Genomic DNA, 24,895 nt, shown 5'->3' on the forward strand with positions numbered 1-24,895 from the left:
CGCAGCAGAGTAAGATATTCTCGAAATGCATCGTTGAGATGTAACCAGTTGTATCCGAAAGAAAGATGCAGAGGGACAAAACAGAACCCGGCCAGTTCTTATCCAGTCGCTTTCATGACGCCTACGGCTCAGGGGTGCAGTCGAGTCCGTAGGCAGTCGTCTGAAGATGGGTCAGCTGCACACTTGTACTTGCGATTTAACTGGGAAAATTTTTTTTTGGCGTCATCTGCGTAATGAATACCTTATCCCTCAGAATAAAAGGCAATTTGGGTGCTCGCGGAAGCATTTCCTCTCCTGAACGCCCCGTTTTGCTATTGAAGATCACGAAGCTTAGTTCAGAAATGAACTTAATAAGAATGCGAGAACAAAGGATAACAGGAATGCATTCAAGGAGATAACCCCGACGACAAGTTTACCAGTACTACAGAGGTGTTTACGAGGCCATCGGGAGGGTTACGATCATGGTTATAGGCAAGCAGCAGTAGCTGTAGAAACACTTGACGCGAGGTGAGGTAATAGCGCAGGAAGATTTCTAGATTCCTTAGTGAAGAGAGGGCGGCAGGTAAGAATCGAGAGAATCTTACAACGGTCATTGGCTGCAAGGTTGTGATCAAGCCTATGCTTTTAGAATACTCCAGTAGGGTGCGGCCCAGTATCCACGTTTTTCAAGAAGGGAGACTACTTCCTGAAAAAGGGAAATTTAATGCTGAAGTGGAATAACTACAACCAATTAGTGGAAAACAAATATCAACAAATTGATAATTTATTCGCTACGCCCGCCGGAGGGTTTTTTTCAGCAACAGGAGAAACTGGTGTTTCATTGATAACACCTCTACAACATATTTAATCAAATTTACGAAATTCATCAGATTTGAGTCCTGATTTTCGGTAATTGGCGTACATATTCGGGAATCTTTCGCTCAATGAATGATAATTCCCAAACACTTCGGCTGCCACTTGGAATCTCAAAACGTCGTGAATAGAAAATACATGCTCTACTTTCCAAAGGCGGAAATAAAGATAAGTAGTGCAGATCAAACACTTGATTGCATTTGTTTAAAAACGGCTTCGAATCTGACATGAAGATAACAAACATCAACTGAGAGGAGAGAGGCGGAAAATGAACCAATGTTACTTCATAAATCGATTTTCATAATTTTAATAATTATTAGAACGAAAATGACACCTATTGACCATCACAGAGAACAAGACAGGTAGATTAAGAATGTTTGACAAAACAAGAAAAGATTCCTTTGGAAGGAACAGTGACATCAATATACATCATTAAGCAAATAGTTAGGCTTGCGAGACGAACAAGTAGCATATTAAGATGATTAAGTACGATTTAATAAAGTAAAGGTTTTCATGTAAATTAAAAACCTTAATGTTTTAACTATATAAGAATTTCGGCGGTGGCAATGAGCTAACAACTCCAATAATCTATGAAATAAACCTATAAATATTCTCTATCAACAATTTACGATCTAGTAACCTATGACAAAGCACAAGTAAATTCATAATCGCATAAGAAAAGCTGAATAAATATCGGCGAGAAATTTTCAGCCAGATAAGGCCAATGCCTCTCTACCACTAGGAAGAACATGTTGCTCGGCACTTGGGATTAGGCAGTGAGGTTAAAAGGTGAGTTGGGAAAGGGGGGAGGGGTACTAAGGAGGAAATTGTTATATGTCCAGCCAATGTTTTAGAGATTTTGCTTTTATGCAATCTACCTCATGTTCAAGGGAAGGCATTCAATGAGCAGAGCTTATCTTCTCTTGCTCTCTTTATTGTAAGTAATGATGAGATTGCAGAAAAAAATATCTTCTTTCTACTAACTTGTGTGTAGTTATCTTATACAAATAGCAAACTGAGAGGGGTGACTGTACTAGTGACTAATGTGGTTTAAAAAAATAATCTCAAGGATAATGACTGGGATTGATAATACACAAGCCAAGACCAGCTCCTAACCCTTGCATTTCCAAGATCTAATTGACAATTCTCCCCTCTTGCTGCTACACATTCCCTTGGAAATTTGTAAGAGCGTGGAGTTAGATCAACATAACTTCTACCTGTTAAGTTTAAGTATTCTCATTAACTGTTTGCTGGATAATATAGGGACGTTAAAGAGAGAAGTTTAAATGTTAATCACATCTGGGAAATAAAGGGTTGAATAATCTTCTGCAGTGGTGTAATTGCATAATTTATGGTTAGGAAAACAGTTGTTTAAAACCTAAATAGCACCATAACCTGTCCATACAAAGCGGATGTTCATAATGGGAATTTTCACAATTCCAAGCTGCCTGTGTTTACTGTCAGTGAACAAAATAGGAATCTGCTTTGCAAACTGCAGTCTTTTGGGTCAACTATTCAATCACTGATGCAGAAGACCTTGGTCAAGTCAAGTCACTGGGGAATATACTAGAGAATTTGTGGTAATAAATCGCCAAGGGTTTGCTGTTATGTAGACTGTGTCAGGTTGTATTCAAATGAATGGAAGAGGAGGATTCATTAAAAAATATATATATGTATCTCTATCGTATCAGTTTGTTTCCTTGCAAAAATTTCAATTTCTTCTTCAAAAATTGGGCAGAATTTTACTGAGCTTTCCAAAAAGGAAAAAAAACAAAAAAAGAACAAAACAGATGGGTACAACATAATAGGCCATTTTACAGTTGTGTACTTAGTTGCCAAGTCTTTGATTTGGAGTGAAGCTGAAGGTCACCTTGTTGTGATAGAGACCAGTATCTAGTTAGCATGATGACAAAGTAATTTGCATTTAAAAGCAGCAAGGTTTGTATAATAACAAGGTCACCTTTAGCCTGACTCCTGTTCAATGACTTAGGAACCAAGCACATAACTGAAAAATGGACTACTGCTTTTGAAATCCCCCAAAATAAACATCAGGTGCATGATAATGACCTATGATCATCTACTTAAACATAATTCGATAATTTAATTTCTTCTTTGTGATATTTACAAATCTCTAATCAGCATCATTTGAGGATTGTTGCACAGGTTAATTGAATGATCTTTGTGTGCATGGCTTGAGTCTTGTAGTTCAGAAGAGTCTCTTCTCATACCTGAAAAATGAACAGTATAGAGAGCGTGATGCTGATGCAATATGATCACTGATAGACCATGAAAATTTGTCAGATTAGGTTGGTTTGACCCTTTTTCTCTCTTGGAGTGACTGGCCTCTAATTTCACCTTACAGTATAACCCTTAAATCAAATAAAATGGACATGGAAATAAAGGAAATGATCACCAATTCAAGAAGCTTCAGGTTGTCAAAAAAATTCTCCATGTCTGTACCATAAGAAAAGTAGAGATAACAATGTGGAAAATAATGCACCAATCAATTTGAAACTTAAACAACTTCCTGGGCAACTCACAGGCATTTGACCATCATCTGTGGGGTAAGAATTTAAACCTTGCCTATGTGGGATGGGGAATTTGAACTGGAACTGTCAAGTCTCTCCAACAGAATGAATGTGTTTTATCTTTTTATCACATGCAGGGCAAAATTACTTAATACTGATTGGCTGAAACAGAGGGCATTTTTTATTAATCATGAGAGAACTTTTTGGTAATCAAGAGGGCATGATTACTTGATGCTGATTGAGCCTTTTTGTGTTTGTGGCAGTTATTTATTGATTGTAATTTAAACGAATGAAGCTGCGAAGAGGTGACAAAAGGTAAAAAGTTCACTTTTGTGAGGAAGTGGCTCAGGAAAAAGTGTTTATAGGAAAGTCATAGTTGCTAATTCAGCCTATTACAAAAGGAATTGACGATCAAATCGGGCACCTTGGTGGGGTATTTGAACACAATTAAGGATCTGGGGGAGGGAATTTGAGCAGACCAATTTTCAAAACTTCAAATGCCTGGGGGTTGCCTAGGGAGGGGGGAGTTACAGTTTCAAATTGATTGATGTATAAAATAATTGATATTAGTGTTAAGGTGTTAAGGCTCAATAGAGCCCTCAATTTATGTGGAACAAAGATATTGAAAGAATAGACAAAGCCTATGATTCCCTCTTGAGTTTCCACCATATCAGTAACAAAACCAAAGTAAAATCACAGCGAAAACACTAAGCGATGCTATTTTGCAATAATTTCAAAAAAACTCTTCAAATTGTACCAATCAAAGGCATGACTAGACTACTGACACATAGCCTTATGTTGCTTGTTTATTGATTCTATTGTTCAATTAGTAAATCTAAGTAACTCTATTAATTCATGGTGATGATATTGCAGTTAAGAAGAGCATGAGATAGGAAATTTACAGCTGCAGCTCAGACATTAAACCTGTTAGAGCTGAACCAACAAAGTGATTATAGTGAATTTTGTCACAAAAAAAAAAACTATAATGCATATTCTTACGAATGAAGTCCATGAACTCCTCCTTCTATCTGGGCTGATGTTGACCTCTTTTCAAATTTGAGCTCACCAGAGTACATCATGGCTCTACACCAAATAAAAAAGAATATACAGTGCGAAAAATAACCAAACTGAACTGGAGACAGAATCCAAAGGTGATATTGCCATAAAAAGGCCAAAAGTAAACCCTCTAATAGCATAGTAATCTACTCATATGTACCATGATTTAAATGGCTTCCATCTACCTGATATCAGATAGGAAAAAAACATGTCATGAAGCAACTTCAAACTCCATTCTCACCCAACTGCTAATTTTGTTACTGTTTAATGCTATCTTGGTCAGACAATCTGGAATTTCTTCTCAGGCCTGTCCCCAAAAGGGGAGCACATTTGCATGCATGTAGCCGATAAGCTTGTAGTAATACTCGCAGCATGCGCAGCATAGCCCCATAATTATACGAAATAGTTAGTAACCCATCAAGCCAAAAAAATTTGGACTTACAACCATGCGACCATATGTACAAGGTGCTACTTTTAGCATACACAGCCAACTGTACCGTGGGCACATCAACGCCATAGATTTACTCTTGTTCAGCAGATGTTTGAGCATAACATGTGCGCAACACTTGTACATAGCTGAGGAGACTCTGGGTTCAAGATTGATTTACATTTTCTTGTTGCATAAATTAATGTTGGGAAAACTTTTTAACAGTTTACACAATTTTCTTTCCTGTTTTTGAAAATTTCTAACCTCTCACTGCAAGCTTTTTAATGGAGACCCCCAAAAATTGCCTATTGACTTAAAAATTTAACCCTATAGCATCTATAATAGAATCAGTTCTCTACACAGACACAGAGAAGTTGTAAATGAAAAGCCATTAATATACACATGTTATCCATAGTAGGGGCTTTAGTTTTGTGGACAAGACATGCAGGAAAAAAAATGCAAGCTCCACTTTTAGGCTTGGCTAAATCTATATATTTACTCTACTTGAAATTATTTGTGGCAAAGTAAAATTGCTATTTTCTTCTCTTTTACTTGGTCAAGAATTCATACGATTTTTAAGGAATTCTACACTCTATGTGGGATGTATAAATTTACAGTATTGTGCATTTTTTCACTGAAACCAACCTGAGTTGAGTAAGACTCTTTGCTCCCAAGTCCTGGCAGCTGTGTTGAATCCCAGTATAAAGATATGGAGCAAATCTGTGAATAGATCCTTTGTCTGCTACAGAGCCAGACACTCCTTGAGCAACTTTTACCTTGTCATGCTCACTAAAAACAATTATCAAATCAATATTAGTTGATGATTAAGCATTGTTGATCTTTTCACAACTGGTATTCCTGAATTTCCTTGTATCTGTATTTTAATGGCAAAACAGCAAACTACAAATACTCCTAGTTGGCAAACACCTGAAAGAACACCACCAAGGGCCAATAATCGTTAAAAAGAATTAAGGATCTTAAGAAACATGATTGACTCTGTTGTTGCCAAGAAGTTGCAAAGTATGTCAACAAGAGCACTCTTTTTAATTATCAGAATCAAAACAGGTTGTTGTGTGTTATTTAGCCAATCAAAACAAAGAATTCACTTTAATTTATCAACTCAATGCATCAGCCGTAAATCAACAGAGTATGTTATTAAAGCAGTCTAGAAACACCTTACATAATCTGTAGCTTTCCTCTGGCCCCAAAGTTGCTATGTAACTGCAGTAACATTACCTGAAATATCTTTGTGCTCCACCCTGATTCTCCATGGCACTTAATGAACCCATTCCTGATGAAAAAACACCACTGAAAGCATTAATTAAGGTGAATTCTATTTCTGAAATGGTCTCCAAACTATTGGGTTCTTCTAGTTTCCAAAGAATATTACGCCAATGAAAGAATTGACCTAAAAGAGGGCTGCATTGTAGCAAGGCTGAGATTACGAGGTAAACTGACTTAGTTTTGTCTTCAAATGACATTTACAAGTTTTCTTTTATGAAAGCTTTCAAGAACTGGGCAAAACAATCCAACTGTGTGCCTCAACTTTGACCTGTTTTTACTTACCTGTTACATTTGCCCAGGAGTCCTTCAATCAAATTCTGTCTTTCCCCATCTCCCCCACCCCACCCCACCCCACCCCAACACACTATTCAATTGGTCTTAATCACTGTGGTCCTGAAGTCATCTTGAGAGCCTCTTACATAATGTTTTTTATTTTTTAGAATTTATGCTACATAATGTATTTGCTTTTTTTGTTTTCCATTTTTTCATATTGTACTCCATAACATTGTGTGCACTGAGGTTCAAGACATCAAGACAAAAATGTATTTATCGTCAGTTTTGAAAAAACAAAGACATTTATTTTGTCACTTCACACTTTTTCTGGCACATTTTGTTTTTTCAATTACTTGTAAATTTGGAGCACAACTATGCCCTTGAGCTGTCAGTCCAGTACACTAAAGACAACACTGACTCTCACCTCTGTACTTTTTAAGCCGAACACCATCAGCAAAGAAGTATTCTCCCGGGGCTTCAGTAGTTCCAGCTAATAATGATCCCATCATAACTGTAAACCAAATTGACAAAATATCTCACTGCACATCTGGAGATACAGAACACCTTGTTGACAATGTATGTTTTAAATTCCACAGAGAGAGTGCAAATTATCCTTGAAAAGTACTACTATGGACATAACATGTACTTTGCATTCTTTGATAGCAGAACAATTGATTTCTTAGAGTAGCAGAGTGAGATCTATATGGTTCTGTTTGTTTAACACTGTGTATTTGAGTGATACTGTATTTAATACCTAAAAAGATATACCTGCCCTATGAGAAAGGATACTAATTTAAAAAATGTCCTTGGCACAAAAAGTATGTGTGGGGGATATAACAGAAAAAAAACTCGTGCCAACCTGTTGAAGCTCCCAAACTAAGAGCCTTTGAAATGTGCCCCACATCTCGGATACCACCATCTGCAATCACAGGGACTCCAAACCGGCGGGCGTACTCTGCCACTTTAAACACTGCAGTTCCCTGTGGTCTGCCAACTGCCATGACTTCCTGTGTAATACAGATAGAGCCACTTCCCATACCAACCCTAAGTCCATCAACTCCAGCATCAATCAGGTTTTTTGCTTGAGCTGCTGTCACAACGTTACCACCAACTACTTGGAGATCTGCATACTTTTCCTTTATATATCTGATAAAGGAAAAATGAAATATGCTTAAAGGTATTACACACTACAGTCTTCTCCCTTATCTTAAGTGAGACCAATAAAATAAAGTTTCAAACTGGTAATTAAAAGCAATTCCCTAACCTGTTGAATTTTCAAGAACTGCAAGTGATTTTAGGCAGTAGTAAGAGGTAATAGAAATGGAAAATTTTTTTGGCTACTTCCTGAAAAGGAGAACACTGCACTACCTGAAGATATGATGTTTCCCAGTCAAACAGACCCCATTTACATCAAATTTAATTTTGAGGCTAGTTTCAGTTAAAAGGTATAATTTTCAAACACTTCTACTATGCTTTGTCACTTTGCATCCGACAAACCAGCAATTTTGTAAAAAACTTTAAAAAAATAACAGATCTGAATTGTAAACTACTTTTAAAGAAATATTGTTGTGACTTGTCTTTGACAATCTAGTTGAAATCATTATATATAATATTTTAATTATAATTATCTCTTTTTTAGCCTCTTGCATTTTGTCATAATAACAAGCAATTACCGTATGAGGTTTTGTGATATTCCAATTCATCAAGGTCTTTGAATCATCCAATTCAATAATAAGGGAATAACATGACTTTTTTCGGGAATATTGTTTATTTGCACCCTTGTAGTGTCATTTGCGGCCCGAGCGCCTACAAGCTAAGTGAATAACGAATTCAAAGTCACTTCAAATCATCATGTACGCTGTAGGGCTGATAATGCATTTAGCAGCCCGCTGTCAGTCTTTTGCGGCCCGCTGAGCGTGTGTTTTGAAGAGGCCAATTTTTTATTTGGCCGCATAAATTGATAATAATTATATAATAATTATCTAGTACAATTGCCTCTCGACACAATATTCATTGCTCTTGTTGTCATTATCACCATCACTTTTACAGTCTCCAAAAACCAATCAAGTGAAAAAGTTATATTAATTTTATAAAAATGCTTAACTAGAGAAAGTTCTAAATATTCCTGTGTAGAATCTGAATGGATTATCATAAATCAAAGTGGCACAATTTGGAAATTAAATAAATGACATACCAGTTCTAAAAATTGAAACTAGAAATTATTGAGTGTTCATTTAACCAACTGATTTTTCCATCACCTGCTGGCTAGAGTGTACTGATTCTGACAACTAATAGCCAATGCAAAGACAGATTGAATATCTTGAGATCACTTAACAGATGTGGCATACAGTATGAACACTACTTCATTTAAAAAAGGAAAGAAAGCAGAACCTGACACACTGTGTTATCTTACAATTACATCTCACCATCTGAAAACTGACACCAGTGGAAGTATGCATTACAAATAGAAAATTCCCCACAGAATGAAATGATGAGGGCTGTTTTGCAAAACAGCTCAGACAGAATGTTTTTCCTTCAGTATACATGTATGTATGCCCTAATTATGTAGCAGTGAATATCTTCACCTGATCATATTCAGCTGGAAGATAGAATTTCCTTGAGAGGAATCAATAACAACCACATCCAACCCACTCTGAACCAAGGCTTCTAGCCTCTCCTTGTCTTCATCTCGAGTACCAATGGCTGCACCAACTATTTAAGAAAAAACATTAAATGACTCTGAAGTTCTGACACACAACATACAGGCCACAAATTTCTGAACAAGAATATAAAAACAAGATTAACCCTTGAATTCCCAAGATCTGACTTTTAATTCTCCGATCTTTCTGCTATACATTTTCATGCAAATTTGTTACAAGAAGTTGGTGTTGGATCAAGATTCATCACAACTTCTACCTGGTAGTTAGGAGGATTTTCGTTACCTGTTTGATGGATGATGTATGGATATTTCAGCTGGAAGTTACATGTTAATCAATTCTGGGAGTGAAAGGATTAAACCCAGCCCAGATGGCACAGTTTTTTCATGCATAAAAATGTAGTACCTTGCATACCTAACAGCTGTTTGTTAGCATCTTTAGAAGCAAGAGGAAAATTCCTGTTCTTCTTGAGATCTGTCCTGGCAATCAATGAGACTAACTGTCCCTTTTCATTAACAATAGGAAGCTTTCCTGGAACACAAGTGATGAACATGTGTATCTTAATTTGTAGCACATGTGAGGGTAATTAAGTAATTTGAAATGGGAAGTTGGAAGAGACTGACATAAAAATCACAATAACCAGAATATATAAATTAGAACAAAGATAACAAAAAAGAAGCTAACCTTTCTTGCTCCTTTGTAAAATGCCATTGGCTTCTTGAAGCGTCACACCATCTTTAGCTACAACCAGCTCTTCACGAGGAGTCATCACCTTCAAATTCAGAAATGAAATTTTTGCATTTTGATCCGCTCTTACTTAGATCTATTGGAGAATTACTTAGATCACATTAGTGACATTGGTGACACACTCAGCTGTGCCTTGTGTGCCACTTACCACATTTTGACATCTCCTGTCATCCAATACTTAACAAATGTACATCCACTGCACAATGGAATCTATTTGTTTAATTGATCCTATCTGAAAACTTCTACATAGCTTCCAAATTATCTTATATTCTGAGATCGAGAATTCAGATTTTAAAACAATGGTTCTAGTATTTAATGGTTCTACAAGTAATTAACAGTCCAGAAAAAAAATGCACTAAATAAGTAACAATTTTAACTGAAATTGCAGTCAATTGCAATTTTGAGACAACTCAAGCTGTTATTGATGTGGTCACCATTGCTATTTCTACTGCTGTTGCTGATGCTAGGTTCTTCATAAACTTTACATTAGACTCACCTCCTTGATGGGTCTTGACATGTCAGGTTCATGAGCAAAATCAATGTCTCTGGAGGTAACAATGCCAACCAAAACCCCACCCATCTGACCATTTTCTATAATGGATGATAATTAGAAAATCACCACTCTGAACAGTACATTTACTTTGACATTGCAAAGACCTTGTTCTAAAAGAAATGTATTCAAAACATACTTTCCATCACAATAACACTTCATTGTACAACTTCTTGTCTTGGATCTAAGGGATGTAACCCTTCACTCCCAGCAGTGACAAAAATTAATTTCTCCTTACAACATTCAAACATTCTCAAGCAGAAAGGTAATGAGGAGGGTACAAAAAAAGGGATGTAGGGAGAGGAGTCATTGTCTAATTTAAATCCAAATTCTAAAAGCTAAGGTTCTAGGAATTGTTCAGTAGGCAATGAAGAGAATTTATACTCAGATCTTCAATCAGAGGAAATTCCTTTTGAATCACTCCTAGGAGTGATTTCAATAAGATTCAACTAAATTGTATTAGCTCTCAAAGGCTACTTAAATGAAAGAACTTTTAAAAACATGTGCTATGTGCAGTACACTATAGAAGAACATTGTACCCAAAGAGGCTGAACCCAAGCAATTAACTAATATTTGACATTGCATATCAGTCACATGACTGTATTTAAGTAGACTGCAATTACTTCAGTTTCACTGCCCACTTTCTTGTTAGCAAAATTCCTCAGTAGGTAGTATTAGACAGTATAATGTACGCAACTCCTCAAGAAAAACACAAAATGCAGATGTCCTTCTTACAATGACAAATAAACTATGAAGTCACTTGTTGAAAAATTATATTTAGATGCTTTAACAAGACTGGAGACTGAATCACCTGTTATGGGTATCCCAGAAAAGCCATGCTTTGCCTTTGCTGCCAGGACATCACCAACACAGTTTTCTGGACTGAGAACTAATGGATCCAGAATAAAACCCTGCTCAAACTTCTTTACTTTCCTGACTTCGTTAGCTTGAAATTCTGTAGAACAATTGTGATGGATTATCCCAATTCCACCATTCAGCTGAAAAACAGATATGATCTCTTTTAAATACATGCTCACTTTCTAAACAATCATGTGGATAATTAAAATCAAGATTTTCACTTTAATTAAGGATGAAGTTTAATTTACTTTAATCACAATTTAGAACACAAAATGCATCACAACTAACTGTTCAGTACTAAAACAAGAAACATAAGCCCTCCCAAAAAAAGAAAAAAGTTTTTCATGACCAGAAATGAATTTGCAGGCAATAATTTTCTTTTCAAAGAGAGGTAAATAGTAACTCGTATTCAGAGAAGAAACTTTACATGGTAGGACTTGAAACAAAAAAGAACACTTTAAAAAACTAATTATTTTAAGGAACCAGACAGGTAAAAAAAATGTAGAGGTACCAAGGATGGGATGGGTGTTTTGTTGGCCAAAGGTGAAATACTGTGGAAATCACTGATTCATTTATAATTGCTCAATTAGTTTTAAAGGAAGTTCTCCTAAATTTAAGTAAACCATCCACAACATCATAACATACTCACAGCCATTGCTATTGCCATGGACGATTCTGAGGAAAAACACAAATTACATTTAGTGATTATGAAGATAACACACACTATCCAAAAATCTGACAAAAAATATCACTTGGGAGTTTATGCCCTATGTAGATAGGAATGAGTTACTAACTCATAAATTTTTTTAGGAAAATACAGTTTACTTGATAACTCACACAAGTTAAGAGACTTAAACTGTTTGTTTAGAATATGTAAGTAAGTTATTAACTTCAATTTGGCAGAAAATAAGTTAAGGCAAAAGTTTAGAGTAACCTTCATTGCTCTTACTAACTCTTCGATTTACCTCTGCTTGACAAAAAAGAATCTTAAGGTAAAGTTTACTTCCAAGCTAAAGCTAAATAGTAAAGATGTCTTAACTCAGTGTTTATAACAACATTTAACTCTTTCAGCCAAAAAAAGTTATGTACATGCATGTAATCTACACTTACAAATACAGGTTTTTTTGTGACCAGATATGTAACCATACACATGTGAGAGATATCAAGTCTATAATTCACAAATCAAACCTGTGACAGTGTCCATTGGAGAGCTGACAAGTGGTGTCTTCAAAGTGATCTTTTTACTCAAAGCAGAGGTCAAGTCCTGCAAGATGAACCATTATCTATGAGTTGAAAATGTTCTTTCATTTTTCAGTGTAAAACTACAGCCATCCACAAAAACCTCATATCCTAAAATTTTTTAAAACACAAAACAGAGGGCTTGATCTATTTCATTTTTTATTGCACATCACCACATGACATAAGATACAAAAATAGTTTCGTTATTCTTACAACACTGAACTTCAAGACATCTCCAACTTCTTAACAAATGAACTACTAGTGAACATCATGATCAGCAAACATTGTCAAAAACAAATTGAATCAAAATTACTGTACAAAAAGCACAAGCAGAAACTTCTTACCACTTCATCTGCACAAAAGTCAATGAAGCCTGGAAGAATTATGAAGTCACTGATGAAAAAGGAAAAAAATTAATCTATTAGGCTTTTTTGTGTTCTCCAAAAGGTGAACAAAAATATAAAATTGTCTTCAGAACTAAAATTTTAGTTGCTAGAAAATGTTTGTATCAAAGAAACTTTTTTTGAAACACCTTGTGGAAATTTGATGTTAAGATTACCTTCACATAAAATAAGCCAACAAAAATGCTACCATCACCATCCAAAGTAAATACAAATTCTTAACTGCCAAATCCACTGAGAAGTCATGTGCCACTGAAAATTGACTCATTTTTTTTCCAGAATTTGCACTTGTTTTGAGTTTAAGAGGCCAGGTTATTTTACATCTCCAATGAAAGGGCCTTGACTTTCACTCTTTAACTTACAACATACTGAGTACGTCATTTAGGCACACCAACCGCAAATTATGTGACCTAACAAGTTTGTAATACAAGCAGTGAATGGGTCAATAAAAAAATTATCTCCTCTCTCTCTCTCTATCAAAAGAAAATTGTTTAATTTTGATGTGGTAATGTTGGTTAGTGATAGAGCCCTTCATGAAGAAGGAAAATGTCATATTAATAAAGCTGGTTACAATGACATCACTGTGATCTTTAAATGTGAAGATAAAAAGTCTAGATTTTGAAAGTTTTTAATTAAGATATCATGCTTTGGGAACAGGAGAAAATATGATAGTTCATTAACATCTAAACTATTTCATAAAAAAAAAAATGGGGGAAGTTGAAGCTAGGGGGTTTGCCACTTTATCATTTGGATCTTAATCTGTTCATCCATGGGTACCTTTTTGTACCTTTGAAGTTTATAGTATCTTTCAACCACCCCCACCCTTCCACCCTCAGACACACCCACCCTTCCACCCTAAGATACACCCACCTTCCCACCCTGAGATACACCCATCCACAGACCAATAAGGGGAAGGTAAAGCTGACAGCCTCTTGAATTATTGCTTTCTTTCTTTCCTTTTTTTTGCAAATACAGACAATCTGCATGTTACCAAGTCAACAGACCATATAGGGCTGATTGTCTGACAAGTTGCTAATGCTATAATCGGGATAATTCTTGTGTTGATCAGCTGGATAGGGGTTTTCTAGAGCCTTCTACTGACAAACTTTTTAACAGCCTGACCAGGTAAGAAATGTTTTCAATTCTCATACTATGATAAAATAAGGGCCCTTCAGCTCTTATTATTATTCAAGAAATAATCTGAATTGCCAATTAACGGGAACCAATCTGACTTCACCTGCCCTGAAAGCGTTAACCACAAAGGTTCATGTTGTCCTCATAAAATATTTGTTTGAAGAAGACCGAGATGCTTTAATACCAAACTTACTTGGTCATGGCAAAAAATTGTTGTTGACAAGCTGAACAACTTTTTCGCATGACTCAGCATATAAATTACATCGTCAGCAACATAAATCTATTTGCCTCAAAACAAATAATATTTATAAATTCTCTCTAAAGTCAAGAAATTTTAAGAACGAACCTTGAGTCCTTTCTACCGGAACAATATAATTATTTTTTGCCGTGAATACAGAAATCAGATTTTAGATTGAGTTATCTCAGTACTCTTAGAGACGAAGATTGGCTGTTGACTGAAAAATCCACCAAAACATCGAACACAAAAACGCCTGAAGGATAACTTCATCTTTTGTTCTCTACCTATGTAACCAAGTAAGGAATTTCTAACACCACACCGTTTCAAAACATCATTACAATATTAGCGGTTTTTTCAAAACCTAAAATAAAGTAAAACTAAAAGAAAAAAATCAGTTGTGTATTCGTGTATGACATGCCTTTGATGAGCAAATAAGAAAATCGAAAACCTTCAATCGGTTTCCAATCACAAGATTGTGAAAGGTTTTAGGAAATTCTGATAGGGAAGCCTCGGAGAATTTTTCACATAGGTAAATGTATTCAAGTGCTGAAGTAGAATCCTTGCGTTAAAAATTCAGATTATGTTGATGCGAAGGCGAAGCGACGTTAAAGGCGGTTTGATCAAACTTCCTCGTGAATGTTTCCGCAATTTGAAAGTAAGGCGTGCGTGGTAAAAATTCGTTTTCACGTAGTGCCACACGCGATACTGTCCATAGAAAATTTCAGAAAATTAAAGCAACTGAAGCCTTGCCTGTGTCACTACAACGAGAAAAGACAAAAAATTCCCTAGCAAAATTTGATTTATTTCACTTACTTGTAAGTTAAACCTTCGCCACAACCAAATAATTGCATGGCAGTCATTCCGTCTTGAGGCACATAACCTGTGCCGCCAGCTATCAGATAGTCAGCCATAGCGTTGTTGAATCGCCCTTGAATGAAAATGAACAACGGGCCGTATGTCACATTAAATACTGACTTTTATGTCGCATTGATCAGAAGCAGTTGCCATTCAAGATGGCAGCGTTTGTTGAAGCACGTGCGTCAAAATATCCCCAGGGGAGAGGTCTGAATAATTTACTTCCATTGCCTCCAAATTAAAATGTGGGAGAAGAATTTAGTTTTTGTTACAGTGATTAGCGCAGCTTTCTAGGACAATTTTTGTAAAACAAAGGAGTACAGAAAGCTTCTGCTCTAGATGATGTTTTCTTCTGTTTCGCCCTTTAAGTATTTGTTTAGATGGGGGAGAGGGTGATATCTACGATATCCAGATGGATTTCTCAGAAAAGATATTCCGTGATCATTTGTGAACGAGGGATCATGGAATGACGCAAGTAATTGCCTGTGATATTACAAACATTTGCAAAAAAACTTGTTTCCAGGCTTTTTGACTTATCTTAAAATATTTTTTAAATCATCGACTTCCATCCATCTGTAACACACAGAGGCGCGGTAGTAGGTGATGCCTGGGACACTTTGCTGAAATGTCACACCAAGGCCCGGCCAAACGCACGCATTTTTCAACGCAACATCTTACATCGTTGTTGCACGCGACATGTTCAAGTCAAGTTTCAAGTCAAGTTTATTGTGTATATACACTCAACTTTTTTAACGTTTCTTAAAATTAGCAATCTCCCACCAACGCTCTCTCTCACGGTATAGCTCTCTACACAGTCGGTCACTCCCGACAACAAAAACTACTACAACATAATGAGTCCTTATACACATTTATAAAGTGTTCTGGAACAATTCCAGAAGCTTACAAAAGAACTATTTTATGCGTAATTTGATGAAATGTTCTAGAAAGTTCTATAGTGCACGTGTCAGCATAACTAAGCAGTCTGGAGGTTTCTAGAAGCTTATATTTACAACAATTACTCATAACACACCATTTGGCAAGATGTAGAATGGTGTTGGATCAAGTTTGAAGATGGTCAAAGTTTGTTGCAACATTTTTGGCGGAATGTTGCAAGATGTTGTGCACGTTTGGCCAGCTCCTTTATAACGTCTAACAAAACGATCCTACAATGTTACAAGATGTTGCGTTGCAATGTGGCGTTCGTTTGGCCGAACAGAGAGACCACACAGAGGCGTGGTGGTAGGCGGTGCCTGCGATTACTTTGCTGGAGGCAGGCGTTTGCGCGTGGACTGGGAGAAGATGGCAATCAAGAATAGCACATGGCTGAAATGAACATCACAATATGATGTTCATGAATAACATAAAAACCCACTGAAAATGAAATAAATCATAACATAGTAAACCCTATCGCGTTTCTATGACGCCATGAGTAGAATTGGAAAGTAAGTAAAATTGTTTCTTAGTTTAACTGCAAAGGAAAATCCACTGTACTTTGACATCTAGGTCACAATTGGCCGCTTTTAATGATCTTTTAGATTTTCCCGACGGAGCAGGTCGAATGGTGTGCTATAATTTAACGATATAAGTCAGTTTTTGATGAAACTAAAAAGTGTATGAGTGCTTTGACGGACAAATACTGGAGGCAGTAAGCACAATAAGTGACTGGGTGTAGCTTGTAGACATATGCCTACAATTTAACCGCAGCTCAAATATATGATGTTTATATTTTTGTGTAACTGCCTCATTGATTATAGAGATGAACGCGCTCTAATTGGTCGAATATTGTGTCATATCTCGCTGTAATCACCTCGCGCGAGGTGATTATACCAGGTTCCCTAAATCTCAAAATGGCTGCCTCACGTTCTGTCATGTTTCTGAGGAAGTGACAAACGCGATAGAAGAAATTCAATCACGTAGAACACAAAATGTGCTACCCAGTTTGTTCGAAACACTTTTCAAAAGAAAGATATGAAGTTTTTGCTGATTAATGAAATAAACCTGCTAAAACTTCCTTGCTTATTTTGTTACAGGTAATCGCCCCAACTGTAACAAAATATGCGCAATTCTCTCTTTATTTACAACAGAATTCGAAAGGATCTGAGCAATTATACTTCAACAATTATTCGCCTTAGGCTCAGTAAACATTGTTAAATAATCTAATATTCACTTCGCCTTCGGCTGTAGTCAGGGAGCAGAAACTGGAAAAACTGAGTTTCGTCCAACCATCGCCCACCATTGTGCTATGTCCTTTACAGTAACACGGTAGAGTTTACCAGGTTATAATTCATGGCCTTTTCAGTAAGTTCTAATGTAATTATTTGACAACATACTGTGATGTCCATGTGCTATTCTTGACTGCAACCCCTTCTCCTTGTCTGTCAAATGGTCTGACAATTCACTCTGGTAGAGAAAGACATCCTGTTCGATGTGAGGTTGTTCGAAAAGTTAAAATGTGGTATACGTTTCAAAGTACTGGGCTCTTTTGTCACGCGTTAATATTTTAGCATGGAAACGAGACTGAGATCTACAGTAGCCTTTTAGCTCCCAATGGATAAGCAAATACGATTTTAGAATTCTCTTTCATTGGATTGGTAAATGTATATATCTCGCGGCCTTTTAGAATTCTCTTTCAATGGATTGTTACGTTAGCATCTCGTGCACTTTTACGATTCTTCCATTTGATTGCTACGTTGGTTTATATTATCGCTGACAGCGCAATATGAGGCGAATATGTGTGCTGATTGGCTACCCGCGCGAGTAACATGGGCCCATCTTGCCCGTTATGGATTACCCGATTTCATCCCGCGCAAGAAAAAAAGTTGCGTGGAGTGGACTTACAAAGTGTGTAAGTTTTGGAAAATGTTTGCGATGGAGATGCAAAAAGCAGCAGTGGACAGTCAAAATACACAAATCATAAAGCTCTCGTGGGTTTATTGTGCTATAAACATGGTTGGCTTTCTCTCCCGATTCTCGAAATTAACAAGTCATTCTTGATTCTTAATAAGCGAAATCTATTTGTTATATAATAAATCCTTTATTGACCACTGGTTCAGTCAAGATGACTAGATATTCGCCTGGTTTTTTTTGTCGCGTTTTTATGGAACTAAAGTATACCACAATTCCACTGTACGAACTACCTCATATGATCAGGAGGTCTTTCTCGGCCAAAATCAAGTGTCAGACCTTTTCTGTGGCGATGATGGAACGAAACTTAGTTTTTTCTGTATCTGCTCCCTGACTATTGTCATGTCAAAATATTTACAGAGGCCATTGCAAGCCTCAAGCAAGATAATTTCAGGAACTGATCATTCTTGAATTTACCCAATGTCACCTGTAAATCAGGAAGTTTGGTGATTAAGATGGCTTGGCAGTTTTGTTTTTTAAGTTTACCAGAGTCTAAAAAAATGGAGAACGCAAAATGAGATCAGTATTTCTCTGCTCATTTTCAATACCTGTGAACCGAATAATTATCAGTCATTTTGTAAACCATTATAAATTTGAAAAGGAAACAGACACTTGAAACGAAGAGATAAAAAGATAAAATCCAAAAGCCATATCAGTGAACATACCGTTTCTTTAACCGTTGTTTTATCCGTCAGCTGGGGTTGTTTCATATGTGTTAAATGAGGAGAGTTATCCTGTCAATTATTTTAATTTCTGAAAAAGGCATTTGTAATATGGTTAATTAGAACTAATTAGCTCGCTAATTACTGAAACCGATATCTTTACACAAATTAATCGTGAGGGTCTTAAGGGAAACAAAGGAGGGGAGTGAATGGAATTTAAATGGATCCCCTTCCATACAAACAACGTGGGAAAATCCCCGAGAATTAATTTTTCATATAATGGCTGTATGAGTAATGACATGGCGATTAAAGCAATTTTGAAAATTAAATGATCTAGGAGATGTTTGATAATTAACGAGGGATGTTTGTTCGATCTATGACTAGATGACAATTGGTAAGAAATAAGACGCTGGCTCGAGACAAGAGAATAACATAATATTGGCTGATTTGACCGGAATAACAACACAATGTCAATCGCTGCGACATCAGCTTGCACTGAACTAGACTATCCTTTACATTTTAACATTAGTGGATCAATATCAGTATCTGGGCAACTGCCCACCTACCCCTCCCCTTACCCAACATTAATCTTAACTTGTTGTCAATTAACTGTTGTTGAATTAGGGGAGGGGTAGGTGGGCAGTTGCCCAGATACTGATATTGATACACATTGTTATCCATAGTCTCGCCACTGTTTTCTATACTTCCCTATGGTACAGGTAAGGAGAATTTGTTTGATAAACGGGAACCTTATATTGATTATAAGGGTGTTACTGTAAGGAGAAATTAGGAGTCAGTCACTCTTAGAAGTTAGGGGGTTAAAGAAGAATTCGTTAATTTATGCAGTGTAACTGCAATTTTCTTAAAAGTGAGGAAGAGCTGTGATACTTGAGAAGGTTGGAGAGAGAATGGAACTGGTGACCAAATGATAATAAGCAGGTCGTGCGTGCAACCGTGCCATGAAACGGGAACACAGAAAGTAAATCAAATTGGCTATCGATGTTTTTTCTTCTTCCTAGCCCACCACGTGAACTGAAAAAAGGGATTTAAAGAAAACCACGACGGTGACGGCAACGAGAACGTAGTGAGGCAAAAGATTTAATGAGCAAAACAACAGCAAAACACGTTCGTTTTAAAACCTTGTACATTAATAGCCGTGCCATACAGAACAAAAACGTGAAATCACCAAATTTTACGTCTTCTTAGCAAGAAAATTTCAACAGCAGTTTAGTTTGAAGCAAGCCGACAACACACGTTGCCGTAGTGACATCTAAAACTCCCTAATAACTGCCGACGACACTGCCGACAAGTTAAAATCTGGTCATGCGTAATACCGTCTAATTGTGTTTGCTGCAATTATTTTATGCTCATGCGTGCCTACACCCACGCTTTTCAGTGGAAAATGGCAAATCGCTTTCATCAGCCGTCAAACGGCGACTTTCGAAACATTAATGGACAGTAATGTTCTGTGTGAAACATCGAAACACGTCCTAAAATGAAAACCCGTCGGAAGTGTTTAGGACTCCATTTTGCGGTTGGGACAAACTGCACCAAGACGTCGAACAGTAACACTACACTTCATTTGAAATGATCAACAATATTTTAATAAAAACAGTTAGAACTACTACTGACGAGCTTTCTAGAAAACCTGACTACAATACATTAATTTACTAATCAAATATTGCGCTCATTATTAAATTAATTTTGAGTCATAGAGATAAATACATGCCTCTGTGTAATAAATTATTTTTTGTGAAGAATAATTCTAAAATAATTCACTATGTTTATTACTGCAAATACAATTAACTATCATCTTTAGGCGATAAAAACTCTTCAAGCGATAAATAAGTTGTCTTATCTACTGACTCTATATGCGATAAGAAAGTTTCTACAGGTTTCCGTATTTCAAACTTGTTAATACACTTAAATCTACGGTAAACATTCCCATTACCTTTCAAAACTACAGTACGCAAGTTATTAAGGTAGCATAAGTGATGAAATGAATGGATAGTTTGGTAACGCCAATACGAGCAAATCAAGTTAAATTATACTCTCTTCTCCTCTTCCTCAGAACCTTAAATCAACAATGAATATAGTAAAAACGTATTTTTTGAAATTCAAATTCAATTGTTTTCACTTTGGTGTGCGAAAAACTGAAAGCAGACGTAAATGTCATGCTTTGAAAATCTCTCGATTGGTGGGAAAATGCCCGGTCGAGCGTAACGGACGCAGATTGACCCGCGTCCCGCGCGAACAAATTCAATTAGTAGGTACCACATGATAAGTAACAAAAGCATGTATGGTTCGATAAGTATTTTGTTGTATTCAAGAACGAACTTTGAGGTGGGAGGTGATGGGGGAGTATGTGTGACCCGCCGTCTTTTTCAAGAAAAAAATAATCCAACGAACTTAACAACCAGGTGTCCCTTAAAAATGCCAGCAAGGAATTAAAGTAGGAATGCTAGAGTATGATGTCTGCACAACTAATAAGAGCTTTCTCAAGTGATCTACTATGAAGGAAAACAATAAATGAAGTTTGATCAGTCTTTGATTGCATTAAAAAAAATCAAATTGAGCATAGGAAGCTAAAAAACATCTTGCGCATGCCTGGCCGATAGGTTTCTTTTCGACTAACTTAGCAACCCAAACTCAACCAAAAATAGTCCTATATTATTAAGGACATTTCTTGGTCGAGCCATTTTAATCGTCCAGCTGACAAAGCATGGCGACTCCTCGTACAACCCAGTGATTCTCCGCTCTCTTGGACGGTAGGTTGATTGACAGGACGTAATTTGTCGAATGACCAGTTGTGGAAAGTACACCTCGGCGAGCACTTGTTTTGTAAACTAGAATAACAACAGAAAACGTATCAATTTGTTGTGGCAACAAGTGTGAGGAAATTATTTCAGTCGGGTTGCCCGCTAATCCTTGAGCACGGCTTCTCAAAGCTTTGGAAAACTGTTTTAATCTAAAAAACTTCTCCCCGGAATGACAGCGAATTTTTGATAGTCCCCCTTCATACTCTGTTAGCGACGACTGATCCCCCATACGTCCCCACCTCCGTTCCCCTTGAAAACTGTGCTATCCCCCGACCCCAGGCGAAAAGTAATAAGTGATCCCTTGGCAATGTACTGACCTGGTAAGGGCCAAAATACTGATTGGCCTTTATATTTAACAGGCAACACTGATGCAGCGATTACCATTGATGGCACAATACTTATTACCCACGAGTTTTCCACATAACTACTGTACTTGAGACTTATCGCTGTACTAACACCATGGTCTACGATCTTTCTACTCCGGTGGTTGGGAATAAAATACACAAAAATATTGATCAAAAAATAACCTGGGCATGAATACGTCCCCTCATCTCGAAAATCCGCTGTTTCCCCCGGCTTGAGCCATATCTATTCGCTTGTCAAGGAAGCTCACGTTTGTGGTAGTTTCATTTTTGTCCCCCTTTGAAGAGAATACTTTCGAAGAGGTAGAGAATATCATCACATCGCGGTCGATTATTAGTATGTAAGTAAGAAGTAGACAATCAACAGGACATTTGACACAAAGAAATCTTAAAAAGTAAAGCAGCTGAGCACTTGAGCCAGGTGACCCAAGCTTCCCGACGTCAAATTGATTTCCGTGAGTAGTACAGGGCAGCTCTCTCACCAAGCATTATATCAGGTTTCTATTACAGCGCACGAGGGAGGGGTGCGGGGAAGGAAGGCAAATTAAGTGTTTTGCCCAGGATCAATAAACAATGAACTGGCCAGCTCTCGAATCCGGACCTATCCACCCGGAATCCGGCCAGCGCACTGACCGTTAGGCTAGCACGTCTCCAACTTTGAATCCTGTGTATGTTACTAATTTTTTTGTTAAAGGATACAATTGGAACAGTATCATACAATATCTTTGGAAGAGATTCTCCAACAACCTAGAGGAAACAGGCCGAGACTCAGTCGAACAGCCATACTGAAGTCATAGACGTAAGAAAAACTCTTTCACCATATCAATGGCGGCCCTCTTTAACATTAACGTTATTGTTTTTGTTTTTTTCCCCTAGCATGATGTAGTCATAATAGTATATATACTTTTAATACAGCCTATAAAAACCACACATACAAAAAGGGAATGGATAGCACAGAAAAAACCGAACCTTGTTTACTCTGTCCCATCTAGCGCCCTCCATAAAAAGACCTTTAACATATACACCATCTTCCTGTAAACAAACAAATAAACAAACACAAACAATACGTCAAACGTTGCATTATTTTGCAAACTAAGAAATTACATCGCATAAGAGAACAATAAAATGAGCTGACTCAAAGAAACAAAAACCTCCCACAACAGGAGGAGAAATGAGTTTCATTTAATTTAGGGACTGGTTAATATTTATCACTTGAGGGGGTGGGAGGCTTTTGGTTGAGTCACGATAAAATTTTCGGATTCCCTTCCCCCCTTTCATATTCTTATGATTCCCACCCCAACCACCTCATTGCAAGTTAATCAACGGTCAATTTTCTGTTCTTCCCCGTTTATATTCTGTTGGCAATGACTGATCCCTCCTCCGCTCCCCCTAAAAACCATATGATCTACCCCAAAATCCTTCTGTCCTTCCCCCCCCCCCCCCTTACAGGCGCTAAATAATGACTGGTTCCTTAGCGAAAGCTGTAGTTCAGAACGTAAGACAACAATTCATGTACTCACGGGCTTCTTCTTCATATCCTGTTCTTCATCCATCACTTCAAATTCAAAACCCAGGTGATCGATCGGAATTTTATAACGTCGGGCAAAATTCTGCATTGCGCCTGAAAATACCCACACATTGATTTCGAATTTTTAGCTGACAGCGAGTCTATTGCTCTCCAACCCTCTCCATTCAAAATGCCTGTTTTTAGTCGCGAATGAAAGTGAGAATTTGGGAGTGGAGGAGAGCTGGCAAAATGTTTCAATGGAGGGGTGGTGTTGAGGGGTTACCAAGTGACACTTACAAGTCGTTTTAAATCATGGAGAGTAGAGTGACGATGATTTTCATGCTTTATAATCAAAACGAGTCGACGATCCTTGTCATAGAAGGCATGACTTGGCCGATAAAGAAAATGTTTCTTGCTTTGGTTATTGAAAGATAGCCGATTAGTGACTTGTTAAATTGAGGCCCGAGTCGTTTATAGCACGAACACAGACTTGGCCAGGTCCACAGATAAGATTCCGTCACTTAAATTAAAGGAATACAAATTTCCTCTTCTAGACTCAGCAGTCATATACTGGATCGTTTCAGATTCCGCGCGCACTAACCTGTGAGGAAGGACTGGGTAAAGTAGAATCCAGAGATCCAAAACACATTGGGAGAACCTTCGTCAATCCAGTCCTAAATAAACAACAATACCAAACGTTTTAAGTGTGATCCATAAACTCCTTCGAGGTGTGAAACCTAAATCAAACAGCACTAAGAAACTTACCTTGAAAAATCTGAGGCGCGCAACGAGATCTGCCACGTAACTACCTAACGGCTTCAGAGACGGGTAAGACTTGGCCGCCCACATACTAGGAACCTGGAAATGAGAGGAAATCACAGGTGCTATTATCAAACACACCTTGGAAAACTAAAAAGAAATTCCTCTGTGTGAGGTGATCGAAGCATGGAAATTACTGTTTCCGTAGGGTAGAATAAGTACAAATTTTTTAACGTAAAACTCCAAATTTTCCGCACAAGTGTGTTTACTTTTCCAGCAACCCATGATACATTGCGAAAACACAGTAACAACGGAGGAATGCTTACGTGCAAAGATAATCCCACGGGGTGGTGGGGTAAAGAGAGCACTCCAGTCAAATTTCAACTTGCTAGCACATTTCTCCAATTCTCATACACCTGCTCAAGAATTCTTTCAATGATTTTCAAGAGTTTTATCTTCTCTTAATACGTTTAAAATACTTGTTTTCGTAAAAGCTTCCTTTCCAGGAAATCTAGTAATCAACTGGATTCCCCTATTCTACAAGCAAGAAAAAAACGCTATTGTAAGTGTTAATTAATCTTACCCTTCCCACCATCATACTCCCAAAGACATCCTCTAGCTCCGACGACAACACCACAAGACCCTGAGAACAAAGGTGACAGAATCAATAGCAGTACTATACTGCTACAAAATATAACTGCGACTCAGCGGATATCAATGTACAGCCAACTGTGGCTTTGTTACTGCTTTATTTAATAGGAGTGAAGTGTTCTTCTGCTAAGT

At 37.2% G+C, this 24,895-nt stretch overlaps 2 protein-coding genes and 1 long non-coding RNA gene across 4 annotated transcripts in view; 1 reads left to right on the forward strand and 2 right to left on the reverse strand.

Annotated features, from left to right (window-relative positions):
* Nucleotides 1-1,143: 1,143 nt before the first annotated feature.
* LOC113684978 (inosine-5'-monophosphate dehydrogenase 1b) lies at nucleotides 1,144-15,299 on the reverse strand. 2 transcript variants are annotated; one of them, XM_027202404.2, is made up of 15 exons: nucleotides 15,058-15,299; nucleotides 12,816-12,864; nucleotides 12,421-12,496; nucleotides 11,882-11,907; nucleotides 11,186-11,372; nucleotides 10,321-10,415; nucleotides 9,762-9,849; nucleotides 9,492-9,608; nucleotides 9,006-9,132; nucleotides 7,280-7,566; nucleotides 6,845-6,931; nucleotides 6,100-6,154; nucleotides 5,509-5,652; nucleotides 4,380-4,463; nucleotides 1,144-3,080 (listed from the first exon to the last, which is right to left on the reverse strand). In XM_027202404.2, exons 1-15 carry the CDS (start codon nucleotides 15,153-15,155, stop codon nucleotides 3,059-3,061), a joined length of 1,542 nt encoding a protein of 513 aa, XP_027058205.2. In that variant the 5' UTR covers nucleotides 15,156-15,299; the 3' UTR covers nucleotides 1,144-3,058. The 2 variants fall into 2 exon arrangements, with proteins under 2 accessions (XP_027058205.2, XP_027058204.2); XM_027202403.2 differs by having other exon boundaries at nucleotides 9,483-9,608; nucleotides 15,058-15,282.
* LOC149035313 (uncharacterized) lies at nucleotides 13,807-20,787 on the forward strand. The gene is made up of 2 exons (XR_016182545.1): nucleotides 13,807-13,997; nucleotides 19,685-20,787. It is a non-coding gene; the product is annotated as an uncharacterized LOC149035313 (long non-coding RNA).
* The window catches only part of LOC113684977 (dynein axonemal heavy chain 3), a 69,924-nt gene continuing 65,275 nt past the window's right edge, over nucleotides 20,247-24,895 (reverse strand). Inside the window, exons 90-97 of the mRNA XM_089192331.1 lie at nucleotides 24,696-24,755; nucleotides 24,119-24,211; nucleotides 23,955-24,027; nucleotides 23,367-23,467; nucleotides 22,816-22,878; nucleotides 22,546-22,593; nucleotides 22,012-22,072; nucleotides 20,247-21,511 (exon numbers count right to left, since the gene is read on the reverse strand). Coding sequence (XP_089048457.1) covers nucleotides 21,366-21,511; nucleotides 22,012-22,072; nucleotides 22,546-22,593; nucleotides 22,816-22,878; nucleotides 23,367-23,467; nucleotides 23,955-24,027; nucleotides 24,119-24,211; nucleotides 24,696-24,755 — 645 coding nt within the window. The 3' untranslated portion in view covers nucleotides 20,247-21,365. The remainder of the gene's footprint in view (nucleotides 21,512-22,011; nucleotides 22,073-22,545; nucleotides 22,594-22,815; nucleotides 22,879-23,366; nucleotides 23,468-23,954; nucleotides 24,028-24,118; nucleotides 24,212-24,695; nucleotides 24,756-24,895) is intronic.

This window comes from Pocillopora damicornis, chromosome 13 (assembly GCF_964200805.1).
Source record: "Pocillopora damicornis chromosome 13, jaPocDami1.2, whole genome shotgun sequence".
NCBI lineage: Eukaryota > Metazoa > Cnidaria > Anthozoa > Scleractinia > Pocilloporidae > Pocillopora > Pocillopora damicornis.